Source organism: Andrena cerasifolii, chromosome 6 (assembly GCF_050908995.1).
Source record: "Andrena cerasifolii isolate SP2316 chromosome 6, iyAndCera1_principal, whole genome shotgun sequence".
Taxonomy (NCBI): Eukaryota; Metazoa; Arthropoda; class Insecta; order Hymenoptera; family Andrenidae; genus Andrena; species Andrena cerasifolii.
In genome coordinates, this window is record NC_135123.1 from 8702921 (window position 1) to 8721906 (window position 18986).

General features: G+C 44.3%; 1 protein-coding gene across 6 annotated transcripts; it reads right to left on the reverse strand.

Moving 5' to 3' along the window:
* Nucleotides 1-412: 412 nt before the first annotated feature.
* Spoon (A-kinase anchor protein spoonbill) lies at nt 413-11490 on the reverse strand. Of its 6 annotated transcripts, none has more exons than XM_076815649.1 (7): nt 11305-11490; nt 6975-7037; nt 4473-5267; nt 3889-4401; nt 3584-3799; nt 3376-3506; nt 413-3305 (listed from the first exon to the last, which is right to left on the reverse strand). In XM_076815649.1, exons 3-7 carry the CDS (start codon nt 5221-5223, stop codon nt 3210-3212), a joined length of 1707 nt encoding a protein of 568 aa, XP_076671764.1. In that variant the 5' UTR covers nt 5224-5267; nt 6975-7037; nt 11305-11490; the 3' UTR covers nt 413-3209. The 6 variants fall into 6 exon arrangements, with proteins under 6 accessions (XP_076671764.1, XP_076671761.1, XP_076671762.1 ...); XM_076815646.1 differs by having other exon boundaries at nt 6954-7037; nt 11305-11489; XM_076815647.1 differs by lacking the exon at nt 6975-7037 and having other exon boundaries at nt 11305-11489.
* Between the last annotated feature and the right edge of the window lie 7496 nt (nt 11491-18986).

Genomic DNA, 18986 nt, shown 5'->3' on the forward strand with positions numbered 1-18986 from the left:
CCTCTTCTAGAGGCTGCCAGGGTCATTATTTAATGGTTTTTAACAACAAAATTGTTTATTTATTGGCCGAAGAAGCTATTTGGCCACAAATGCTAGCGACACGTAGCAGCGGGAAAGAGAATTAAACTATGAGCTACTTCCCTGGTATTGGCGTTTTAACGCCCATTTTTTCAGTACATACGTACATATATACAATACAACAATGCTAAATGGAATCATCAAATGAATAAATAAATAAATATATAAATAATATCACTTATACTGCGAGAGCCGACTCTGTATATATATCACTGATACAACTGTCCTTCATTAGTAATTTAATTGAGTTTTATTCTGAAAATTGTTCAAATCGTATTTATACATCGCGGGAAGGAGAATTGTGAATGGGGGGTAGGAAATGAAAGTACTGCAATTAAAATGATGCAAATTTAATGAGAACGCCGAAAGATTACATTTGTGGTAGGTATATACAAAATGAGCTTAATTTAATTGATGACAAATGAAATCGTAAGAAACAACGAATGGTGTCGGATACTGTGGTCACGCATGTTTCATTTACATGCAGGCAACGTAGTGATGCTAAGTTTAGGGCTCGAGGGACCGATTCGACAGAATTAAACCGCTGCCGATCATCTAATTGGAGAGAAACATGGTATTCAATGTTAAAATAAAGCGTCCGTATAACAATTCCGTTGCGACGCATATTGGAACATCCGTACTGGTCAATGTAAAAAAAAAGTGCGTCCAAATGAATCAAAAGAATTCTCATTTCGCGACGGTGATATTTATCAAGAATACACACGGTTGATTATGAGCGGCGTATTAACTGTGTATCCTATGTATATATCCCTAGAAAAATATTTCTATCACATTTACGTATTTAACAATAGTACATATTAACATGTAACAGTTTCGAGATGTGTTTCTTCAACCTGGTTACAGTACACAAGTTGCAAATGACTTTACTCTTTTTTTCATCCAATTTCTTTCCTTTTTCTTTTTCGTCGAATATTTTCCATCTTTTTCTAGTTCTTCTTTTTTAGAAACAATTTGTCGCAGCAGTTCGATACGAGCAACAGTTGCACAGAATAAATGAAAAACTCTCGTGTTAATTAATCAGACATCATTATAATTACATATTAACGACATAATCGTATAATCATCCTACATTGTTGTATCAAAAGACTACCAGTCTTTTCGAAGTCTGTTCGACGGCAGTGCATCAGTAAAATGCGTTCAATTCATTATCAAGAAAACTTCAATCGGGAATTAGGAAGCAGAAAGATAACAGTTCACTCGTCGCTGATCCGGAAGCAGATTACAGGAAAACTAATATTATCGTTTACGCAAAAAAAAGACTGAGAGAGAGAGAGAGAGAGAAAGAGACAGAGAGAGAGAGAAAGAGAGAGAGAAAAAAAAACAATTATATAAAACATGTTCTCTTTATCTAATCATTGAAAATAACTCGGTTAATCAATCAACATATATATATTTATTTATATACGATAAGCCTCTAACGTTAAATTGTATAGATAATATCGATAATAGTTTCTTTATCAACAATTTTGAGACAGCGTATTCGATCTCTGGGATCATCACTGTATTCGCGATGTTACATCGTATAGCGAAATACAACACGAAAGAAAGGAAAACAAAGAATAACTTGAAGTGAAAAACAACGTTCCGGTACTGTTTAGAGAAAACAAGTCTCTTGTTGCAGCTCGGTGCATTTTAAAATGTTCCCGTGAAATGAACAAACGTTGACACGTAATAGGTATTACGGTCACGTAGAAGCGAATTTCCCGATTCGTCTGGAATTGTTACAATGCAATCACTTTTCTTCATCAAGTGTTCGAGAAAAATGTAAAATATACATACATATATATATATATACATACATATAGGTATATATATATGTATATATATGAGTATATACATATATATTTATATAAATTCACTATCCTTATCTTGTCATATTTATCACCGTGTAGAGCTAGCTAGCGTCTATCCGTTCCTTAGTTTTCTCATCATCATCGTTATTACTATTACTATTATTATTATCATCATCATCATTATCATTAAGGTATATTATAAATATGTTATAAACGGGACAAGTAATGTTACACTATGTACAAAAGTAAGATGAAAATCTGTCTACGGGAAACTAAATACGCGAAATGCAAACCGCTAGATTGCATTTCCATTTCCAGTAACAGTCTCAGAGTTTGTATTTCATTTTCCCATTTTTCCCCCTTATTACTTTTAATATGAACTTAAATGTGTTCGGTTCCTAAATCGGTCATAGAAGCCGCCTCAGTGTCATCTGCAGGACTTTGTCCCACACATGTTTCTCGTACAACACAAAGAAGAAACGGTAGTTTCACGAATAAAAGTGTCACGGAGGATAACCATGATGATTCTTTGCGATTCAAGAAGAGCCTACCTCCCACGACTTTCCTCTATACCTCATACAAAGAACGTATGGTACACATTATCATATACCGTAAAAAAAGCCGTTCCTACGTTATAAATCGTTTGAATATCATATGAAATATACACAAAGGTCCGCTTTCAATTTCAAATCCCTTTTCTCTTGCTTCGAATTTCTTGTCGTTAGAATGTGGCGATCGATGGATTCTCCTCGTACACTCCGATAGCGTAAATACGAAAACAAAAAGACGGACATGTTCTCCTCTTTCATATCCAATTGTTACTACGGTTCGACCGGAACTTTCTTCCTCGCCCGTTATCCCGATAATAACGTTAAGAAAAGAAGTGTATTAACCATGCACGTAAAAGTACCACACTCTAAACGTAATTCACATTTGTACTTGTCATAAATCATACATAAGGAGTATTTATAAATGCTCGTTATCTGTTGCTCTTGCGTGACTAAATGATGCTGCATCTAATCAACAGCGACACGCGTCGTGTCGTTTAATTCGATCTAAACTCAATAAATATGTTATATGAAACAAAGAGCGAAGAAATTATTGATTTTTTTTTTGTTTTTTTTTCATTTTAAATGGTCGATAGAAAATATGCTCAATTCATCCTCCACTGTATGAAATCATGATGTATGAAACTCCGAGTATGAAATCGCGTTCGAATACGCGCGTAATAGTGACTAAAAGAACACGCGATCACGAATTATCACCGCACGGTTTTTATACAGCTCGATTGTTAAATACTAAGTCCCTATTCGTATCTTATGGAAACGTTATACCTTCCTCTGGAACTATGCTTTCTAATGGGATGGGTTCCGCGTATCCACGGGCTATTAATTCATCGGCAAGGGATATCACCTGCGACAAGTAACGACATTGATTAGAAAAATCTCTACAAAACATTCATTTAAAAAGAAGATCTACTTACGCCGTGCTTCTGAATATTGAGATAAAGATTAACGTATGTGTTCGTGTTGATATAGCCTTCAATTTGGGCCTGACCGACGATACCAGAGCACATATGAACGACTACGTCGAAGGCCTCTTTGTTCCACTCACCTGGCATAAAACACACGATCACGTAGAAGATTACGCATCCAGGCAAACTAACAGCAAGTCTACGCCATTATACTTACCATTTTTCGGTTGAACATTCGCCAGGTATATTTCAATTGCTTGGAATGGCAATGTAAGATAATCTGACCTAATTTTCTTCATTTCTAGATTACTGAAACACCAATAGCCGCCATGATCGACGAGCCGTACTAGATGTCGTTCACCATGAGGATCTGGTTGCTCGACGAATACCCTCACCCACCTGTTGTACCATTTCGCAACTAAGATCATACCCTCTGTAAAGCACAACGTAGAAACTTAATGACTGAACCCAAGAGACATTTAATTGCCGCACAGCTAAGAAACTGTCGGAATATGAACGTACTTCTAAGTTCGTCTGGAACTGGAGGTGATTCTGTCGTGTTATATGATTGTGTCATGTTGTCAACTAAAATCCGCAAGGTTGGGTACGTGGGGTGAGTAGGGAGCTGTACGAAGAATCGATTTGGTTTTACTATGTGACATATAGCGATGTCATTGTTCACTCCCTCGACCAGGTGCAGCTGCATCAAGTCCGTAACCCATGGGATCTCTTCCGGTACTTTCAACGGTAAGATCTGCTCGAGAACCACGTACGGGTACTTCTTCTCTGGGAATTTCTGCCGTATCATATCCAGAGCGATGTTAATCCCTTCGGTGGAACCCTCTATGGCACAAATCTTCTGCTCCCTTGACGTAGGATGTCGCTTGACGACTATACGTACGTCTGCCGCCACGCGAATGCTTTGCAAGAAGCTACCGTAACGACCGATTAATTTTCCAACTAGATTCTGTGGTATGCTGAATTCGTATAACATTGGAATTGTGTTATCCTTCGTGTGACCCTTGATACTTCCTCCTGAAATGATTACGCACTTGCACCAGTGGTATAACGTTCTTAACTAGCTCGAATCATTAATAAAAGCTTACCTTTTCCACTGTCTGTGCTCCCTTCGCTTTTGGCTTCATCGGTGGCACTGCCTTCCAAGACACCGGAGACCGGACTATGGTTGGCGGAATCTCTTTCGGACAATGCCTGCACCTGACTCTGCGCGCCATCCTCTGACGGAGTGGCTACATCTTCTTCGGTCTTAATAACAAGCTCTAACGAGCTGTTCTCACAAGTCGGTTTCTGCTCCTCCTCTTCGGCAACGTTCTCAAATATCTTCAACACTTTGCCACTGTCGATGGGATTCTCCAACGAGGACGCGCTTCTGCTTCTGGCAACCATGTCGAAGTTACTTGTTTTAGGGTTACTGCCCAATTGTATGTCCATCTTGTTCGGCGAAGCATCCAGGTAATCGTACCATGCTTGCTCGTCTATGGGTGTTATGGAGTGAGTGGAAATAGGCTGCGAGCCAGACTTCCTCTGGGGTATGTCTAAGCTCTCGCTTCTCTTTCTGGGGCTGCTAGTGATTTCCTCCGTTGGTTGACTGGAGGAATTCAGTGAGAATGATTCATCGATTTGTATCCCAGAATCGTAGAAATCTCTGCTAGACTTTGACGAGGCGGCTGCTTGGCTCTTCTTGCTATCGACGAGCCTCCTGTCGCTGCGCTCTGGTTCGGTGATTCCACCTGGATCAGCTCTGTCTACTCGTCGACGTTTATACCACAGCAGGCCAATTATAAGCGCGAAAGCAGGGAAGCTCCACTTTACAACCTGGATATGGGTAGCTGACATGTTTCACGTCCGCCGTAGTTGCTGTTATCAAAGAACTTTTCCTTCTGAAATGAGAAAAGCAATTATGCATCTTACAACGAATCGGGGGGGGGGGGGAAGGATAATTATAAAAATACATAACGCTTCTTTTTCTCGTTTATATCTTTCTCAATATTTCTGTTTTATTTGAATTGCATCGATAGCGGGCATAAAAAGATTTGGAATTTTTCTATTGGATCGAGCGGTGTGACTGCGCTTTTATGCCGATCGCGCAAAGTCGATAAAATGTAATTTTCATTCAGACTTCTCGTCTTACTCGGTTTCCTGTGCTAATTACCGTTTCGTGAGCGTAACTTCCGGCCGCAAGGTGCACTTGCTCGAATAGCATAATTAAGAAAAAAGATGGGAGACTGTCACAATTCAAACGAAACCGTCTGCGCAAGTGAATCACTCGTTCAACAAATCTAAAAGTCTGAATTTAAAAAAGAAACTAAAACTCTAGCATATTTCCATGAAAATACATAAATATTTCATACCTTTCGCAGAAAGCAGAAAATATTTTAAAACTATCGTTCGAAACTGTCTCGGATGCACGGTAGAATTTAGCAACCGTCGAATAACTGAGTATTTACTTTCTATTATTTATTTGAATTACAAGCCACTGGTTTCGCGCTGTTTCGATTTCTACGGAGTGTTCCGAAATACATGCCGTAAATGGCAAATTAAAATTAACGACCAATCTTCCAAACATCGTGAAACGAATGTATCCCACTTATACAAATTTCGACTCTATGAGATGTGGTCAAAGCATGTTACACAAGATGCTCCGAAGTATACCACCGAAAGAAGCTTGTTCATCTTAAAACTGTAAATAAAAAATCTGTAATACAATCTTTTGCCACGGACCTTCGTTCTCAAGAAAATCGATTTCCAAAACGAGCGGTAGTACCGGTACATTTCGCTAATAAGTCCGAGCTGAACGTGTTTCTCGAAACTTCTACCGTGTTTACGTGCAATGTGTACAAGTAAATAGGTCAGGGTTACACAGGAATCTGTAATTTGACTGTTTTCTTTTATCGACTTACAAATACCATAGATGTTTGCCGCGCGCATTGATTGGCGCACACGGCGTGTACGTTAAAAATCAATTTGCTCGAAAACGAAAGCCCGCGACAAGCGTTTCGTCCAACAACAATTCAGTTTTGCAAGAACAATCACTTTCTCTCCGTTTGCACCGCGTAGTTCGAGACACCTTGTATAATACAATCGCCTCCGCTTGATGCACGCTCGAGGTTCCCATCTGTGACGCTTGAAGTTCGAACGTTCCGTTCGATCGTCTCTTGAAATTTGCAAAAGTCGATGCTCCAGTGAGCAGGCTACGAAAACAACGCGTAACGAACTCGGGAATAAAGCGGAAATTACACAAGGCGATGCATCAAGGCGTAAGAGCCGCGAGGCATATGCGACGGTATTCCCGGCTCCCTTTTCTTTCGCCAGTGATTTTCATTGAAGCGGATTACAGAAAAGAAGACTCACGATTTTCTTCCGTTTACAATAACAGTACTCCAATACGATAGAAAAGCGAGCGCGACGTTAATACAGTCGGTGAAATGAATTCGCCGTGCTCTCGGAACGGTTGCGACATCGACCCAGCGAAATTCCACGGGGCACCATGGGGCGCGAGGCAAAACAGTCCTCTGACGACGAAGGTCGAGCCTAGTACGTTAGGTTTACGATCGGACGAGACTCACCGACGTTACGTCCATGCTTACTTCCATCTGTGATCGTTGCAAGTGTCGATCGAGCCCTGGTTTAGCCGTTTCGAAAATTCCCTACTGGATAAACAACGGTCACGGTGAAATGGTGAAAAGTTCGAGAGTCGGCTGAGGCGCGCGAAATATATATATGGACCCGATGCGAAACCGATGGCACTCTCGTTAAACGCGGCTGACGCGGTACTGCGGTTTGCGGAACGGGTCGCGGCATTCGGGCACGTGGTAACTCCGGAGACCAGTTCGACTGGAAACGCTCGCTACTGCGCAGGCGCGACGTTACGTTAAGCTGCGCTCACACGGTGATAATACTGATAACGTTCGAGTCCCCTTAGACCCCTTGGCCCCCTCTGTTCCTCCCCGATCACGCTATTAGATCAAACAGAATAATCGTAGTACACACACCGCGATTGGTAAGATGGAATTTTCAATACGGGAAAGAAGTTTCTATTCAGGATCGAAGCGACTTATCGAGTAGATGATTACTATCTCTTCGAAGGACGTGGACAAGGAAGTCGGGCTGCACTGGCTACTGTAAAATTTCTGTTGAAAGTAAAAGGATTAAAATTGGTGATCAAAGGAAGGGATTACGCAACGCCGCATGAAATTATAGGTTTCCATTATATGGTTGTTAAGGTGGGACACAATTCCGACCAAACAGGTAGTCACGCAAGAATTGTGAAATTCAAGGAATTCAAGTTGTTCGCGCGAATTCGAGATATCGGAATCGCAAGGGAGAAGAGGAGGAGCGCTACGTTTATGTTTCAGGATAATGTGCAACGGGTAGCTAGTTAATGAACCGGTAGACCAATTATCATCGAATAATTCCATTCGGAGGGGCAAATGTCCAATGGCCGTTTAATCGCTTTCGACACGGCCGGCTCCTACAGAAGTAAGGAAGGAGATCGGCCAAGGTGAGGCATGAAAGCGATTTTAAGCTGTCGCTAGGGCTGCCCGAAAGGAAGAAGGGATATGTGCCGGATGAGAAGCGAAAAAAAAGTTGAATTAAAACGAAACCGGTAACCGCTTGGAGAAATGGGTTACGCGCGGCTTTAATTTCTAGTAGAATAAAAATTTCAGAAACGGAGACGTGGAATGAAAGTCTGCGAATGTCGGGCCTGTCCTAGTAATTCGTCAACACACTTGACGAAACAGTTCCTTTCTCAACTTCTCTTAAATAAAATACAAGATCTGCGATGTACTACATAGCACAGTTCTATTTAACGAGCCAGCAAAATGTCCGAACGGCTGCAGGCTACTCGAGTCCGGTTATTAAATTCGAAGACAGTATCTCGAATGCCCGGATATTTGGATCACGAAAGCCGTATCTAGGTCTCTCGCCACATATCCGAGATACAAGCCGTGTCCCAATCATTTGTAACAGCCTTTCAAGTCTTGAAAATGATGTACGAGTGCCTGCCACGTGCCACCCGCCATACACCGTAGATGCACGAACTGTATACCACAAGGAAACAGTTGCAAGCTTCGTTTAAAATCGTTTCCTCGAATTAGCTTATCTGTGGATAAAGAAAGACAACCGTCTAACCGGCTGATTTAACCGGCAGGTCGTTACACGGACGCATAGATACGCGAGGAATAAAGGTGGCCGTGTGGTTCAACGTGCTCTTGGAATGTCCAACCTGTACACGCAGAACGATGAAGTAACCGAGCCACGGGTAAGAACACCAGGGAAAAGGGAACGAGAAAGAGAGCCCGTAAGGACGGCGAAAGCCGCAACAAAAAAAAAAGGGACACCAAAGAAAGCACAGCGCACTCGCCTAAAACACGTTCTCGGACCGATCCTCGTACCAGCACCATCTGCGAAAAAATGCACGAAGCTGCGGTCGATTCGCATTAGAATACTTCCGTATCAACCGTTCGCATGATATTACAGGATTCTTCCACGAGTTACGCGTAATTCTATGATAAATCTAGTAAGTCTTCTGGAAGTGTTCTCAGCTGGCCCACCTTATAGGCAACAATTTACACTTCGGATCGATAAGGTTGCATGCGACATGAAAATAATAAAGTGACTCCGGAGCCACCGCGCCGTGTAAGAAAAATTTATATTGGATATTTAATTTAGACAGCCGCGGGGAGATAAATCAAGCGACATGTTAACGAGCATAAAGGTTGGGAGTCAAGGCTTCGGATCGAGAAATGAATGCACCGTGTGTAATTTAAAATTGAATGTCTGCAACAGTGTTGTGTAAGGAATTATGTAACGGCAGAACATATTGCAGTTGATTGTAATATATGCGACACGTAGATTATGACAAATATGAAATAAACAGCTGTAGTTTGCTACAGAATTGCTAGATAGTTGCTAAATTGTGATAAGGGTAATGATACGAACAGATTCATTCCGTGTTGCGTTTTGTTTCTATATGAAATTAGATTAGGTATACTTGTCGGTAATTGAAGACCTTCGTTATCCCGCGCTCCCTGCGTTTAGCATGAGTAAGTAGTTTTTTTTTTCTACAGAGAATAAGGTGACTTGGGAAATTTTATGTCGTATCTACTTTGTGTTTGTAGCGCCGATAATAAATCAGCGGCTCGATAGTAGTAGCTATAATCTAGCAAAACACGACAGAGGTAATCTTGCAACTTTGTCGATTGTACACGAGCAACCTTGTGTACGCGCAGTGATATACGTAATTTACAAAATGGGGATGGATGAAAGCCAGAATTGCCAACGATATTTTCGGTTGCTCAAACGAGCAGGGAATTCTCGAAAGTGTAACTTTCTTAACGTAATTATTCCTTTAACACATGCCGATGAAGATATCTCTACATTAAATACAAATAATATTTGTGTATCAATTAAATATAATTATTCAATGCCGACTTTCACTTCGGCATTACTATTCGACGAAAGCCTATTGAATACGTAGTATCATAGATACATAACAAGTGAAGCGGGGAATAATGGAAGCGCGCGTATTTTAAACTTACAATTAAGAAGCGTCGGAAGCGCAATGCAGCCCAGTGTAAAATAAGAGGCAGCACAGATTTCTTAATGGAATTACGGGAACAGTGTTACATCGACCAACGTAAGACTCTGTTACTATCGTCGCGACGGGCGAGATAAACATTCGAATTAACGGAATTATGCGTGCCACTTTTATTTATCAAATCGGGTGTGAACTGCGTCTCGATTCAAAGGTCTGTCTTATTTACCAACACTTGTCGATTTGCTTCGTGTTATTCCCTACGAATTTGTGATCGGCCACACTATTGACTTGGTACTGTGTGCGTAGAAATTTCTACGAAAGAAACTTGATTTTCGGCAAGGCGGTCACGTGACCACGCTCGCGGAACAATTAAACTACGACTCGAATACTAACACGGAAATAACCGCCGCGAGTTTCAGGGCCAGCTGCCTTAGAAAGCGAGACGGCGGTATAATCGAACGGGATAAGTATATCTTCGAAATAGCGTGCAACTAAAAGCGCCTCCACAGTCTGTTGACCCTTTAAATGTCCGTACACAGGCGAAGGAGCACAACATGCCGCCATGCAGCTGCATGCGGAACGCTTCACGCGTGCACGCTTCCCGGCCGTGTTGTTATCATGCATAGCTTCTCGATTCTCGCTCCGCTAGCGAACCAGATGACGAATTTAGAATGTCAAAGGGAAGATATCTAGCCTTCAGGACGTATCCAACGATGTCAAATTTCCAATCCACTCCATTCGCGATAATACTAATAGGGCACCTAAATCTGTTCCCACAAGTGGAACCTCGAGTGCTATTCTGTACTCAGAAATGTGGACCTGAGCGAACGAAAGAAACGTGTACGAAATACTAACAACCGCGAAAGGGTTAACGGCCATGGTATCTTCCACAAACGGGCTATTTCTAGATGTCGGTCTAACCGGTGTCATCTCTGCCAGAAACATCCTGATTACTTGAGCGCGAATCGATTATTACGTCTCAGGAGGGAAAGCATCGGCGTATGGGTAACGCGGTGTTCTCGTGGACGAGTCGAGGCACCGGGCACACGAGACGGGACACGTGTCAAGCGATTAAAGCGGCCGAATTCTGTCCAGTTTCTGCTGATGTGCCCATATTGCAGCGTGTCGAATTTCGGTGAAGAAGCTATGGGCACCCAAGGAATAGCGGCTACAGACGGGCCGTAGGCACGGCTCCCGTGTTAAAGGGTTGCCGGTCGATGAGCCGGGGTTTTCATAACTGAAGAAACGGGCGAAACGCCGCCGCGAACCGAGTCGAGAGTTCCACGAGTTTTGCGCGAGGACGGGAAAAAGATAACAAAGGAAAGTCGACGAGCGAGCCGCATGAACACGCGGTGAACGCAAGACGATCGACGTACCTGTATGTTTATTGGTCGATCCACGTCCAATCCGTTCTTGAACCTTTGCACGCGTCCAGCCAACAATTACATTAACCTTCGGTCACACCGAGTAATCAACTTTCCTATTATTTCGTAGAAAACTGCGCTACGTGATCACAATGTTTTTCCTCGCTCGCGAGAGACAATATGGCGGTACAAATTCGGGTGCGCTATGTCCGGTATGGTGCGATCGTCGCGTCGCTCCGTGGCGAGAGTATACTTACATCTTGGCGGTAAATGTGTGGAGATTTGAAACTCGTTATGCCCGACAGAGTCCTTGAGTCTGCATTTCCATTCTTACAATTAGCGAGGTAGACAAATCATTTACTACGAGAGAAACGGGAATTCGACACAACGCGGCGTATAACCACACTTTTTCTAAAAAAAAAATGCTTTCTAATATCTCGTCGCGTGGAGCCATCTAACGGAGAACAGGCAACACTATATATAGCTTCGCTCTTGCTGATCGATATATCGTTCGTTACCGAGTGTAATTCAGACAGTTGCCTAATAGACAAACCTTCGTAAGATAATAAATGTATCCCTGCAACTGGTCTGTGCTAGCATCAGTAAGAGGGCAGTATCTCAAAGTCGCGAGTGAAAAAATGCGAGTCCGGTGCAGGAGAAAGAGAAACACCAACGAAAATTGTTTACTTGAAAGCTGGCTATTGTATCAAGGAATGATATTAACATATAGAAAACGATTGGCAATGGACTTTTGCAATAATAACGACGGGAATGTCTGCCATGCGTTACGCCTATGTAGAACGGCGTAGCAAAACGCGGGACAACCAGTTACAATCGTCGAAGGTACGTACAGATTTTTTGCAAATGGGAATAATTCGTATGAAGGAAAACGCCCGGGGCATTCTGTGATCAATTCAAGGGCTTGACCTAGACGTAGGGTAAGCTTGACGTTGAAACTCGCGCATCATTAGCCTATTTTTAAAGACTCGTTCTATGGCTTGACACGCTGCTAAGATTCCATGGCGTTTTACAACAAGTTTTGTCGGGAGGATCGCGTAGCTTACCGAAACTTAGACGCATACTAGGTCGATCGTGAATCCTGGCTAAGGGTGGGTCGGCTCTCGTAAAAATGTAAATGGTAATAGGACAGCATACTCATGCATAATATCGACAACATTGCCCCATTACGTGTAATGCAAATGTAGTTAGGTTATGTCTATGGGGGGCGAGACTTGTTATCCCTGTGAAAGAACGTGATGCTCACTTTTTGTAGGTTCGGACATTCGTAGCATTTACCATGCCAAAGCGGAGTATCTGACTAGTCAAACGTTCCATATTTAATGCTATTAGCACGTTTGTAAATAATATGGATTACAAAGAATTATATAAATATATAAATATAATCTAGAAATATCTGGCGGAGAAAGCTGCAAAATAAAAAACTTGAGGTACGTAAATAGAAAGATATTATATATATAATCTTTATAAAACTATATATATATATATATATATATATATATATATATATATATATAGAGAGAGAGAGAGAGAGAGAGAGAAAGAGAGAGAGAAATGTTTGTACACGATGGGTCACGCAACTTGCCTCGCTCCTACATCTCTTTATAATTGCCAATAGAAAAACAAAGTTTTTTTGTCTGCTCTTAACGGCAATCTAACCCGTCGAAATTGCGTGACTCGCCCTGTATAATCTAGGATCCGAAGGTCTCCAGATAATCCGCGAGATGATTTGATCTGGATGCGCGGCGTCGGGACGCAAGGTTACAGCGGTCGTCGGGTCAGCAACACCATGGCAGCCCTCCCTCCTATCCCCCCTTCTGACCCTTCTTTTCCTTCCCCGCGCTCTCGCCCTTCCTTCCTTCCCAGCCCTCCCCCTCGCCCAGACTGCCCTTCCTCCCTCTCGCGTCTTTCTCTTCTTTATTTATCCTCTCGCCGTCGTCGGTCGTGCCATGGCACGCCATCTTCTACGGATCCGTCGAGATTCTTATTAACAGTTATTACGCGGTGGAGGGATCCATTCTTTTTTTCAGAGGGATGGGGGATCTTTATTCCTCCGGGATAATGCGTCTCGTCCCTTCAATGGCCGGGTGGCTTTCGAATGACTGTCGTCATTAGCGATTACGCCGGGTCTAGATACTTGTGGCCGCGTTTCCCACAGATTAATTCACCGGGTCCATTTAAAATGGAGGCAGGGTATCACCTCCCCTTTCCTCACTGGTGGTTCTGCTTCTGTTAGAGCAGGCTGCGAAGGTGGACAGTGTAAAGTATTTTGTAACTGGTCTTGCTTGATTATCCTCGAAGAAGGAAGGCGATAATTAGAGTCGTTTAGGTACGCGGAATAAACTGGTGCTCGTTAGATCACCGAAGTTCAACTGCGCTGAGCACTGTGTCAATACTTGGGTGTGTCGCTGGCGCGTTTAGTCGTTGGGAATCTATCTAAAGTTCCATAAGCTTCGTAGCTCACTTATCTCTGCGCGGCTAGGTGTCCCTCTTTTTTTCGTTTATCTCTGTCATTAGATTACGTTCATTATCCTAATCTCTGGACACTATCTCTGTTACAGCAAGGATAGACCCAGGTATGTCCTAGATAGGCCTCTATCTAGCCTCAGATCCGCGGCGTTATTTTCATTTTCTGTGCCCCATTATCCGCTCCATTGTTGCTGCATCTTCGATGCATTTAATCCTCCGATTGTTAGCCAATGCGGTAGTCGGAGCTACCACCGAATAATACGGCGGAGGGGGTGTCTGGGTCACCCCCTTTCGTGTTTGTCTGGCTGGCTGCCTACCTTGCTGGGGTTCGCAACCCCAGCTTCGGAGCCGGTGTACGGACCGTGACACCGAAATACACCGAATTGTTTACATCCAGCCGACGTGTATTAATCAGGCCATTGATTAAACAACTGTAATGGCTAATTACAACCGCGGCGGAGGTTCGATCCCGGGGCTCCCCTCTGGCCAGCGTTAACCAGGGATCAGGATCAAATTAATCTGGAACTTTACAGTTTCCCTGTAAACGCGCGAAACTGATTCGCAGAAGCTGTCGGTTGTATTTTTTTATCGTCCGTCGATAGCGCCAGATATAGATCGATAATTAAGTCGCACAGAGGGATTGATGAAAGGGGAACGGAGGGAAGAAAGAGTTCACCGGTCTTTTGATTGCAGTACCGTGACCGTAGTTTCTGTTTTGTTACTAATCGTTAACCGTGACGCTAGCGAACGAAAGGGAAACCCGTAGAAAATTTATCACTTTCGAGGCAATTGAAACGATCATCCCGGGCTGCCGGCCGCGCTCTCTAATAACACGAGCGCCCATTAATCTTAATTAACGGAGAAAGTGTAAAGGCTAATTGCGATACATTATGCGGGAGAGTTGTCTTGAAGCGCGTCCAGCGTTTCGATCGGTGATCATCTCGTCTGCACGCACCTCGGCACCTTCTCTCGTCGTTTTTTTCTTCTTTTTTTTCCCACCAGCTCCCCCGTCAATCCACAGCGAAGGGAATAAACAGGAGGGGTCACGCTTCGATGTCCCTTTTCTCCGACGAAAAAGAAACGCGAGTCGCGTGCGCGATACGTCGATACGGCTGCTTATCTCTCCTCCCCTCCGTCTGTCCCCGTCGCGGACGTATTGCATTTATCGCGCGTGGGCGGTGCAACGGTTTATCAAGCAGACAGGGTTTTGCACCCCGTGCCATTGACGGCAAGGGTAGGGTTCTCGAAGCGGCTACGGCCACGGTGGAGGGAGAGCCGTCTGCTGGAGGGGGTGTCTGGGGCAATCCCCTCCAGTCTGGGGGTTCCCAAACTCAAACGCATTTCCCGGGGTTCGCAAATCTCTCGCCGGAGCACGCGTCCCTGCCAACGGCGCCGAAACTTCGCCACCGATGGCACAGTTTCCACGAAACTTGGCGCCGCCGATGCAAATTAAGCTTCGGCGGATTTCGGAAAAAGTTCACCGGGCATGCTGGACCGGGGAGCGGCGCTGAGGATTCGAAGGTGTTCGACGATGTTCGGCAGAATTATTTCCGCCGGGGGAGATGTCCGTTTCGTTGTTTAGAGCAGTATTGATTGGACTCGTGCGATTCCGCTCATAATAGTCGGCTGGATTCCAGGTTCGAGAGGAGACCGGATGTTCCCGCGGGCGCATAGCGGTCGATACGTGGAATTCGTTGACATTGATCCAGGGAATTCGTCGTATAGCTATCGGTGAGTCACCGTGGCTCAGTGCCCTTCAGCCAGCTCCGTCCGCTTCCTAAACTGGACGACTCCGGTGCACCGTACGGCTCGATCGGCTTTCACCGCGGTTATTACTTTCGATCGGTCTTTTCTGCGAGTTTTTATGCTCATTAATACCCGAGGCTGTAATGGACCCTGATCTCCAGGCAGAATTATTTACTAAGCCGACTTCGGCCAGTTAATCACCGGTGGATGTAGCTTTCTAGACGCCGCGCTTGATAGAAATCGGCATAGGCGAATATATTCAATGTAAAAGTGGATATTAAGAAGGAGCCTGGGCTTTTACTATTCTCCTGCAGTGGTAGACAGAGTAACCCTGGTTCGGCTAGACTTCCAGGCCCGCCAGTCTCCTTTAACTACGTTACAGTTAGAGATTCTGCAGTAAAGGTCTCCTCGAACTCCCCCGCACTTCTAGACTCTACATTTTCGGGTCTCTCGGAGTCCCAAAGAACTGACAGATTTCTGTTACAATTCTGAGCTACAGTCAGCCTCCATTTCACCCTCTCAGACTTAGCGAGACTACTCAAGTTCCGTGTGAACACCAAAAATTGGCGAACCTCGCTTGCTCTCTCAGTCACGTAGTCGCTGCTCCGCCGACCTCGCGGCCCGAGGATCGCTTTGAAACGCGCTCCAAGTTTCCCTAGTTTGCGTCGAAGGGAAGAGCGCCTGGATGGGCGACCACAAACGAGACAGATCGATGGCCAGCGAGTGCTAAAACCGGGCAAAAATGAGCGGAGGAGCATAGAAGTGGCACAATTGGTTCAGTGGGGCGGTGCCCCTGCGGCCTTGGCTCGGGACAGTGAACTCCGTGGCCATGCGAAACGCGGTGCCCCATGCACTTCTCAACCCCTCCTGCCCCTCCCCGCTCCTCTCGCCCTTCCTCCCTCCCCCCTTGCCCAGTTGCTCCCCGTTCGAACGCGTTGCACCCGTTTCGCACATATGCAACGTCCATTCCCGGTCGTTTCACTCGGAACTAGGCCCCGCGAGGCTGGCAACCAGACACGCACGATGCCTGCGCGACGCGCCTGGCTGCGTGTGCAGTCGCGCGCGCGCAGGCGCGCCGCGGCGCACAGTGGGGAAGTTTTGCGATCTTATGGCCGAAGCTACAAAAATGAAATTTTTTAATTTTACAAATTTAATACAAATGTCAATTGAAGAACTGTATCCATTTTCGTGGTGAAAACCTGAAAACTTATTTTTAATTTATAAAATTCGGCACTTTTACGTTCTAATATATGAGAAACTAAATTATCCGAGAAACAGCAGTTGCAAAAATTACGAACGATAAAGACTTCTTTACTATTTACATTTATACACTTTTTTCTTTGTTAGAGCATGCCTTTGCTACAGTCCAGCAGGGCATAGCAGAAGGGTTATCGCTTAATTTAAACATTTTATTAAAAAGAATAAAATGTTTGTAATGTATAACAGGTGATTCAGTCTCGGTCACAGTTATGTCGTGTGTTAGACAAGACACACTGGATCGTGTTTAAAAAAATGCATATAATTACAAGATTAGCAGCTATTAGCAATTAATAATTAATAAAAGGAATGAAAATCATTGCGGGATATTATGGGATTGATAACTATTTTATGTATTGAAAATTGATTCTTATGTGAAAAGGTTATTTCTAAAACACTACTTTAAAAATTGTATAAATTACGTATTAAACACTGAAACATAATTATTTTGAGGACAAAAAGATATCTCACGCTACCACCAGGAATTGAATCCATGCCTTGAACTTATTTTCAGATCTTTGGATAACACAATATAAATGTTTGAAGCAACTTGAAAATCTGGATTAATTTTTTGCGATCGGTCTAACCTCGCGTGAACATAAACATTTGCGAGTCTATACGAGCTTTGTATTAAAACATTTAACAGTAAAATTGGTGGAATTTGATACTCATATTAGTTCTTCAATTGACATTGCATTTATTTTGACGAATTGAAAAATATATTCTTGCGGTTTTGGCCATAAAATCGCGAAATTTCCCCACTGTGCGGCGCGGCAGATCCGAGAGTTCAAAGAGGGACAGGGAGCGCCCGGGAGAACGGCGGAGGGAACGAGGAAGAAGAATCGATGGAAGCGCGAACGACGACGGGGAACGGGGAGAGGGGCGTGGAAGAACTTTCCCCATAGTTTTAAGGGTTCGGATCCTGGAGCTCGAGTAGTTTTGTAAATAGTCTAGGACGAATTAGGCGAAAGTGGCCGAGGAATGGCGACGGGGACGGGTAAACAGAGGATCGTAAGGAGGACTGGGCTAACGAGGGGGTAGGAAGATTTAGCTGGGTGGTGGAAGGAATGGGATGAACGGCGAGAACGGCAGCGATTGGGGACAGTTTGGGAGAGAGTTTAGGGGTACGGGAGAGGAAGGTATAGGCACTGATAAGAAAGTAAAATGGGTGGGAGGGATCGATTGTTGGGAGGGAGAGGAGTGCTTCGTGGGATTTTAAATCGGAGTAAGGGAAAGTTTTGGGGCATCTGGAACTGGAATAAAAGAATCTTTAAAGTCCTCGGAATGAATTCTGAGCCACGGGAGATGGTATTGGGCGACTGTCATTAGTAGGGGCGAGCGAGAAAACGCAGGATGAAGCGGTGGGTTAGCGAGCTAGACACGTAGAGAACGTTCACCCTGCCCGGTGCGTCGGCCCTTCTCTCAGCGCTTCTCAAACCTAAGCAATATCCTTCATTTATGAGTTCGGGCCCTTAGGGAGAACGGTCGTAGGGTGTCGGAAACCAAGGGAGGTTAAGGTTGACTTTGATGGAGAATGTCGATGCGTGCTGCGATACAGTCGTGAGTGAGGAATGATCGAGTCAAGGGTAATACACCGAGGAATCAGGATGCTGAAATAGCTATCCGTCGAATTTTTAGAAGCTGCGCTGTATGAGACGAAGCGGCAGTGCTGCTGTACACGAATGCCAATTCTTCTTTTGCTTTGCCTCGGAATTATTAATGAAAATATAATGGAATTGAACGAGGTACGGTTGCCACGTCGCGGCGAATAATTATCAGCTCACGTACCTCGCGCGGCTCCTCGGTGCGTTCACGAGCGTTGCCAAAATGTTTACGTCGAATCGCGCACGTACACCACCCTCGAAGGGCCTGGCATAGCCTCACGATCGTCTTTTTGCCATTTCACCCAAGTCCCAAGAATTCGAAAGTCGAAGGACATCCGCGGGGGAAGGAGAGGAACACACGAAAGCATCCTCTTCGAGCGTATTGACGCGTGCATCATGCAACCAACCGTGGCACTCTCGGTCCCGCATTCCAGTCTCGAGAGCCGACGAAAGAAGCCGAACGCTTTTTCAAAATCAACCTACTTAAAAAGCTAAACACACAAAACGTAGAACGATGGGGGGAGCTCTACGCGTGGGCTAGAGCCGCTGGCATTACATTGCACTCTCCTATCAGCGCGGCGAAACATTCTACATCTGCAT

Coding starts and splice junctions, on each gene's coding strand:
- Spoon (XM_076815649.1), bottom strand. CDS start 5,223: ATGTCAGCTACCCATATCCAGGTTGTAAAGTGGAGCTTCCCTGCTTTC. Junction 3,800..3,888: donor AGTTCCAGACGAACTTAGAA/GTACGTTCATAT, acceptor TGTGCTTTACAG/AGGGTATGATCTTAGTTGCG. Junction 3,507..3,583: donor GAATGTTCAACCGAAAAATG/GTAAGTATAATG, acceptor GTTTTATGCCAG/GTGAGTGGAACAAAGAGGCC.